General features: G+C 41.8%; 1 protein-coding gene across 2 annotated transcripts; it reads right to left on the reverse strand.

Moving 5' to 3' along the window:
• Positions 1-227: 227 nt before the first annotated feature.
• Positions 228-5,498, reverse strand: PIFO (primary cilia formation). 2 transcript variants are annotated; one of them, XM_040232057.1, is made up of 6 exons: positions 5,446-5,498; positions 5,045-5,187; positions 4,353-4,451; positions 3,451-3,581; positions 1,891-2,008; positions 228-482 (listed from the first exon to the last, which is right to left on the reverse strand). In XM_040232057.1, exons 1-6 carry the CDS (start codon positions 5,462-5,464, stop codon positions 414-416), a joined length of 579 nt encoding a protein of 192 aa, XP_040087991.1. In that variant the 5' UTR covers positions 5,465-5,498; the 3' UTR covers positions 228-413. The 2 variants fall into 2 exon arrangements, with proteins under 2 accessions (XP_040087991.1, XP_040087992.1); XM_040232058.1 differs by having other exon boundaries at positions 4,353-4,448; positions 5,446-5,489.
• Positions 5,499-8,279: the final 2,781 nt, after the last annotated feature.

Genomic DNA, 8,279 nt, shown 5'->3' on the forward strand with positions numbered 1-8,279 from the left:
ACTCAGGGACTGAACGCATAACTCCTGCCTCACAAGCAGATTCTTCACTGATGAGCCACCAGGGAAGCCCAGGGCTAGTGGTAGAAAACATAAAACTTGTGGCTGGGAATTAGAGGGCGAGCACCCACAAGTATAATATTTCAGTCGTGAAGCCACCCCGCTGAACACTCAGGAGGAACACCTCTAGCCCTTCTACATGAATACACAACAAACCAGCACAAGGAGAAAGCCTTCTAAACTAGTCTTTACACTGTCATGTAGTACTTATGAGGCCCTTGCCCCTCCCTGTGCCCCATGCTGGCAGACAGGAGGGTCAGAGCAATGCAGAAAGACAAGAGCACCTCTGGGCTCTGCATTGCACTGTCCTGGAGGATTGGTGGTCAGGAGGCGCCCATGAAGGGAGTCACAGCTTTTCAGTCATAGTACAGGCTTAGGTAGGCCAGACGGTTCCGATGCTTTCTAAAGTCTTTGTCTGTGGGCAGCTGCAATGAAAGAATATTATCTAGGTCAATATTCAAATGAGAACCCACTGCCTCTGGTCTTCCTGGCTCTGTGAAATAGGCATGCATGTTATACCTGTTGTGGCCTAGCTGAACCTCAACCCCATAGTAACCTAGCCTCACTGAGTCTCTCAGCATTGCTCTGGACATCTACTCTTTGTCGTCTTACTCTGGAAATGTCACACTAGGAATTATTTTCTACTTGGGAAATTGTCAAGTATAGCTGGTAGGACTTCCCTGGTAGTAGAGTGGATAAGAATCCACCTGCCAGTGCAGGGGACATGGGTTCCATCCCTAGGCCAGAAAGATTCTACATGACGTGAGCATCTAAGCCCGTGCACCACAACTACTGAGCCCACACCCTAGAGCCCGCAAGTCACAACTGCTGAGCCCATGTGCTGCAACTACAGTAGCCTGTGTGTCTAGAGCTTGTGCTCTGCAACAAGAGAAGCCATTGCATTAAGAGGCCTGAGCACTGCAAGGAAAAGTAGCCCCTGCTTGCCACAACCAAAGAAAGCCTGCCCATGCGCAGCAACAAAAACCTAGCGCAATGAAAAATAAACAAATAATTAATTATTTTAAAACTATAGCTGGTAAACTTCTTGAAAAGAAAAATCATATGTTTAATTCTTGAATGTTACCCATAGGCCCTAGCATAATGATGTTAATCCATTTGGCATTTAATACATACTTGCAGAATTAATCCCAAGTTCCACTGGAGAATAAAGGGCACTCAGGAATTATGATAGCTGACATGGACTGAGCATTTATTATGCTCAGTATGGCACTAAATACTTTTCTACAATATCTCAATCTTTACAACTTTATCAGATAGAGTCTATTATTAAATGCATTTTAACACTAAGCACACTGATGCTTAGAAAAGTAAGATTATTAGACAAAATCATACAGCAAGCAAATATGGAACAGGAATTTGGACCCAGGTAGTCTGTTCCAAAAATCCATGTTCTTGGCAGAATGATCCACAGCCCTTGATGATCTAACACTAAGTGATGTGATGGGAAGAGCAGTGGCTTAGAAGTCACCAGATCTAGGCTCTATTTGAGCAACTTCAACAAGCCACTTAATCCATCTGAGCCTCAGTTTCCTCCTCAGTTGCAGAGAATAATTATTTTGGACTAACCACAGAAGATTATTTAAGGACTAAATAAGAAAATGTGACTTCTGTTCCATCATACGCACTTTAAAAATCTAGTGAAATTGGGTAACTCTCCAAAAAAAATTCCCATATGTATATACACGAAATTGTGCAAGTAATTTCAGGGGAACAAGGACTTAACTGAAGCTTATTTACAGACTCCCGGTTAAGAATCACTGATACACATGGAAGTATTAGGTAAAGGGTTCCAGAGAAGTCCAATTGTATTACCTCAGCTCTCAGGGTTCTTTTCTGTAGACATGGAACCTGAGCCCAGTCTGGAGATCCAAATTTCATTGGCCATCTGACTCTCTTGGGTGGCTTTATCTCTGGGTTGTATGTGGTAGGGCTAGAAAACATACAGAACATCATGTGTAATGAGTTAGCGATCACATATAACCTTCCACCCCTAGAGTCCTAACCCTTTGGGAAAGGGCAGTCAACTGATTCACATAGGAGTCCTTTGCCCGTTAAAGTATTTCTAACTAAGTTTCAGTGTTCAAGGTATCTAGTCTTGACAAAGTAAAAACTCAATTCCAGTTTAAAATATTTCTGGAAGTTCAGTCTCCTTAGCTGAGAGATCAAAAGATCCCAGAAAATCTGGTGGATGATAAAATTAACACAGTGATGCACAAGTACTGCTCACGAGGTAAAATTGAGGAGGAAAGAAAAGTGTTAATTTAAAGTATCAACGATCTGGGGTCAGTAAAGTAGAACCATGTAAAATTCCTTGACAATGGGATTCTTTACTTATAGCCTTTGTTCATAACATTCTTTTGGTATAGACTCTTTGCTGTGGAAATAACATGTAGAGTGGACATAGGAATCAAGATTCAATCTCTCTATTCCTTACTACAACCTTGAAAAAGTTACACTCACTCTCTGATCTTTGAAATTCTCACCAGTAAAAAAAAAAAAAGACCTTAACCCCATGCCCTACCATTCCACACATTCTCAACGGCTTCCTAAAGCACACAGACTGCTGCCCTTGGTCTACTGGCCTATGTGCCATAGCCACCCCCACCTCCACCTTCCCCACCCCATTCTCACTTCCTCTTTGCCCACTATACTGTAGCCACACTAACCTTCTTTCTTTTTTTCTGCACACCAATTTCCTTCCCAATAACAGCCTTTGTACTTGAAGTTCCTTCTGCCTGGGAAACTCCGGGCCTAGATTTTCACAGGGCCAGCTCATTCTTGTCATAATGATTTCAGACCAAGTATCATTTCCCTAAAAGATCTATCTTGACAATCTTTGCCAAAGTATATAGATTTTAGTCCACCACTCTGTATCATATCATCATCTTGTTTGGTTTCATTCAGCACAACACGAGGTCGCCTTACTTCCTAGTGTGTCTATGACAGCCCCAGCTAATGGCTACTGTCTTGGTATAATTATTAATAAGACCCCATTTTAAGTCTCAGAAGTGTCGTGTGCTGACTAATCAATTATACAGTCACTCTCTTTGTTACTATTGATATTTTCTTGTTTGTTTGCTTCTCATCTGTCTGGACTCTAGAATGTAAGCTCCAAGAAATCAGGAATCTTGCATGATGGGTTTAATGCAAAATTTTGGGAATCCACAAAACTGCTTGGCCTTTTATAAATATTCATTGAATGAACCACTACACTCTACCATTCTATAATTTCTAGAGATCTAGAAGGCAAGAGGTTGAATCTTTAAAGCTAGATGGTTTCTTATTTAGAGGGCATGGTTGGGATGAAACCCCTTTTTGTACTTCCTTTCCTATTGCTCTTTGTTGAAGTGCAGCAGAAACAGGGGCACATACCTAGGATAATAAGAGTCCTTTGAGTATGTCTGAAAGCGAGGCAACAAGGCATTAAATGGAGCAAAATTTGGTTTATGTGTTTGCTCTTGAACATTGACTGTCTGGTACATGCCTGGGTAAGGTGTCATATCCTGTTTCCAAGAAAAAGATCAATATGTTAGAGGATGATATAAACATGTAAAGCCTTTTAATTAGAAAAAACAAAGTTATCCTCTCCCTGTCATGTATCATCTATGGTTTAACTACCTTAATCTATAGAAATGGCCTACAGTAGGTAGGAAACCAAGATAAGTGTATGGTTCAGCTACGTAAAGGTACCTAATGCTTAGGCTGTAAAAACAAATCTATGAGGGTAGAAAGCCATGGTAACTTATTACAGTTACTACCCCCACCATCCCACCATCCCACCATCCCACCATCCCACCATCCCACTCAGATTCTTCTGGAGCCAGTATCCCACTTCCTGAGCTCAAGTGTCAAGAAAAAGTCCAGCAAGAGATTAACAGAAGATAATTAAAACTTGAAATCTAGTTACACAAAAGAATGCAGAAGCTGGAATTGGTTTTATAACTGATAAGATATTATATATTACATATAATTATATAATGCGTATAAACAAAGCTTCTAGTATTTTACAAGCAAGTGTTTCAGGGCTAAAACCTTGCTTTGGTGTTATTTCTTCTTAGAATTATTTTATACTCTCCCAGGACACTCACACACACATTTGCCATGTTAACATCCATGCTTTTAAGATAGGTTTTTTAGTGGCTTTTGCCCAAAAGACTTTTTTGTCTTGAATTTTGGGCATATTCTTTAGGTAGCCTCCAGCTATGCTCCCCAGTGCAAATACATTCAGCAACATGGATCACAGTGAAATCTAAGCACATTCAGTCATGTCTAACCTTGCTAACTGGCTTAAACCTCATGGCTGTTCTGGCGCCAAGAGTGTATCCTTTTTTACTGGTCGGGATCTTAGAGAGATTGTATGCCAAGCCATACTTCTTCAGGTGTTATGTAGAAAACAAAGAAAAAACACATATAGAGAACATTATAGTTATTAAAACAGTCTGAACTTAAAGTATTCCTGAATATTTTCTGCCAAAGTTGCTCTTTCTTTTTTGATTCTTCTGAATCATGACCATACAATTACAGAAGTAACACAAACAGTTGCATTCCTACAAAGGAATGTGGCTAGATAGGTAGAGAGAATGCCATTTCTATACATTCCAGTGAATCCAGTTTTCTGGGTCCCACAGAGCTGAATCTGCTCTAATTCAACTATCAGTATGATTATACAATTTCATAAACTACCTATCAGCACAACCACTGTCCAGGTTTGGACTAAGAGGAGATACTGAGTCACTGGTCTTTGTGACTGTGAATAGTGAAGGAACAATACTGGGAGCTGCATTTGGTGGGGATGGCAAAGGGGAACAGTGGCCCTTTACTCTCTGATTGCAGAGGACCAGGGCACTTTCTCATGCTGGGACCCTGATGGTCACAAATCCCACAGGGCTTTTATTCGGGAAAACTTGGGTTTCCTTAGATAATGGTCTGGGAACTGAGACCCATCTGAGGGAAGGTGAATACTCACATCTTCTGCTATGTAACATCCAGGCCCTCTGTTGGGGGCTCCTCTAATAGGGGGAAATTTGTTTCCCAACAAGCTTGGGGGATGGATGTGAGGAAAGATCTTCCTATGTTGACATGTTCCAAAGGAGTAGTTAAGCAGCGGCTCTGCAGATAGAGAAAGAAGAGAAACTTCACACGAGGAAAGGCCCCTTGATCTAAGTGAGAGCTTCAGGGTTAGTGAAGTGTGGGCCGCAGGACAGAGCTCTTAAGGGCAGACCCTTAAGAAAAATCCATGTAAAGGGTAGCTCAAATCTATGTAAAGAGATGAACTGCATTTTCCCCTCCCTTTGCCCTTCTTTTTCCCAGCCTTCCTACTCTTCCTCCTGCCTCTATTGTAGACTCCCCTACTACAGCCCTCCTCACCTGCTTTAGCGAAGCACATCTCAGGAGCTCCACCAGGCCCGGGGTTTGTGTACTGCGTTGCCCAAGAAACAGAGGCGGAGCCGGGCAGCCCCAGCCGCCCAGCTCCCAGAGAGGAGTGGCTCTGAGCTAGCCTACTCAGCAGTGAGGATTCCTGCGGAGCCCGCTTTGGGGCAGGAACTTCGCCTCCCAGGCCAGGAACCCAGGGGAGTGAGGACTCTGAAGCTGGGCAGGAGGTAGGGGGTTTGCTAGATCCAAGTTGTAGGCTGAAGAGCTTTGAAAGCTGGGCCACTGGAAATGCACTACTGAGGAAGGACAGACTCCACGTGCAGGATACCCTGAAATCCAGGCTGCCAGGATCAGGAATGTAGAAAAACACAGCCTCTGCAATGATGATCTATGGAAGTGGGCTTCCTGAGCAATGCCCAGAAGAGGAAAGTTGGGAACCTAATGGAGCCTAGATAGTTCCGTATTAGGCCTATTTTAGACCCATTTTTCCTTTTCTTCAAGGCATTCCCATCAGGTTATCCCCTTATACCCTTAAGAGGGGCTCAAGTCTATAAAAGGTCTCCTTAAGCAGAACAGTAAGAGCACAATGGAATAAAAGAAGTGCTTAAATTTGGAGGCAGTTACCTAATGTTTAGGACTTCCCTGGTGGCTCAGACGGTAAAGCGTCTGTCTACAATGCGGGAGACCTGGGTTCGATCCCTGGGTCAGGAAGATTCCCTGGAGAAGGAAATGGCAACCCACTCCAGTACTCTTGCCTGGAAAATCCCATGGACGGCGGAGCTTGGTGCAGGCCACTGTCCGTGGGGTTGCAAAGAGTCGGGCATGACTGAGCGACTTCACTTTCACTTTTCACTTTCACTTAAGGTTTAAGTCCCAGGTTCCTCATCTCTAAATTAGGAACAGTAATTCCTTTTTATAGGGTTGTTGAGAGGGTTAAGATAATAGGATTAAAGAGGGTCATTGCCTAGTGCTTGGTAGTTTACAATAGGAGAGGTTTTTATTACTGCAACAGTATCTAGGCAGATTAGGAGTACTCCCACCCTAACCTAAGAAGAAATATCAGGGTGTATGACGACTTCTTTATCTTTGTCCTAGATATTAACCCTAACTTGTTCTCACTTGATTTTAGGATACCTTTCAGAGCTGGCAAGAGTGGCAGGCAACAGAAAGCACAGTGTGATAGTGTTATTGATACATTCTGTTTTTGGCTTCTAAGAATGATCTTGGGATCCACACATACCCAGGGTTAGCACTGTCTACAGGCATGATTTTATAACTCTAACGCAGGTTCCAAGGGAAGTGATCCTGAGTCCTAGAGGATATTTTGGAAACTTAGAGAAGTCTTCTGGGCAACCCAGGTGATACTAGTGGTAAAGACCCCACCTGCCAGTGCAGGAGACATAAGAGACATGGGTTCGATTCCTGGGTTGAGAAGATCCCCTGGAGGAGGGCATGGCAACTCATTCCAGTATTCTTGCCTAGAGAATCCCGTGGACAGAGGAGCCTGGTGGACTACAGTCCATAGCGTTTGCCAAGAGTCGGACATGACTGAAATGACAGCACAGAAGCCTTTTGCTTGTTAAAAATTATTGAGGCGATGCTCCTGGTCAGTGGACCAGGAAGGCTGGATACCTGCAGCTCATTGTGCAATTGCACAGTGAATTGTGTCAAGTCCTATATAATAAACACTCCAATGTCTTCCTGGCCTCTACGGAAAAAAAAATTATATTTGACATATATACAAAAAAGACAGTGTTGTTTTTTTTTTTTTTTAAGAAGTAATGCAGAAAGCCCAGTAATATAGGAGAAGTTCTTAAGAGAAACAAAACTTAACTAGAATAACAATATGGTCTCAACATTATTGAACAATTTGCTTCAAGTCTCCTTTCTACTAAAAATATAATTGCAGTGACAATGATGGTAAACAAAATGTAAAGAGACATAGTATTAATTTGACTATTTTCACTGTCTTTAGGAATATTAATATTTGTAGTACCCACAGTGTTTTTTGGAAATTAGTGTTTACTTATTAGTAACACAAAACAGGTCTCACAAAGTATTTTGAAATTATGACAACATATTCTTCACTGGTATGTTGGTTTGCTTCAGACTAATTCTCCAGCTGAGAAGAGATAGAAATACCAGATAAAACATACATATTTCAAGATATCAGAGATATAGCAAAGAAAAAAGAATCTGAAGGGCCAAGACCCTGGAGAGAGGGCAGCCCAAAATGGTGAGCCCAACAGTTGGTGCTGTCATTCCCTTTGAACATTCGCTAATTAAAAATCTCACTGAGAAGCAGAGAATTTGAGCAGAACTTTGATCAAACAGTCTCTGAAAACGGGGAGCAAAAGTTAGGCTGACCATGGCAGAGGAGAGACTGGAAAACACCCTGGACTTTTAGTTAGGAGTCTAAAGAGATACAACTCATCTATAAAAGTAAATAAATAGAGTAGCTCTCAAAAAAAAAAAAAAAATCCTGAAATTTAGTTTTGTATCAACTCTAGTCCCCAGCTCCATTATGATAATCTATTTCTACCCTTATTGCATACCCAAAACAAAAGTAAATCATCTTGTACAACAGCATTATTTGAGCCCCAAATAATTTGTATAATTTTTAAGCAAAATGTTTAGCATCCAATATAAAGCAACCTCTTATACCAAACAAACAAAACAAAACAAAACAAAACACCTAAGTAGACATAACCCAAAAGGAATCCAGCGATTGGAGTATCAAGGGTGGACGTTAACTGTACTTGGCTTCAGGTTTTACAAGAGGGCTGAAGACTGCAGCGTGAACATAGGAAGCAAAAGAAAGCAAGGAA

The sequence above is a fragment of the Oryx dammah genome, unplaced genomic scaffold, assembly GCF_014754425.2.
Source record: "Oryx dammah isolate SB20612 unplaced genomic scaffold, SCBI_Odam_1.1 HiC_scaffold_28, whole genome shotgun sequence".
NCBI lineage: Eukaryota > Metazoa > Chordata > Mammalia > Artiodactyla > Bovidae > Oryx > Oryx dammah.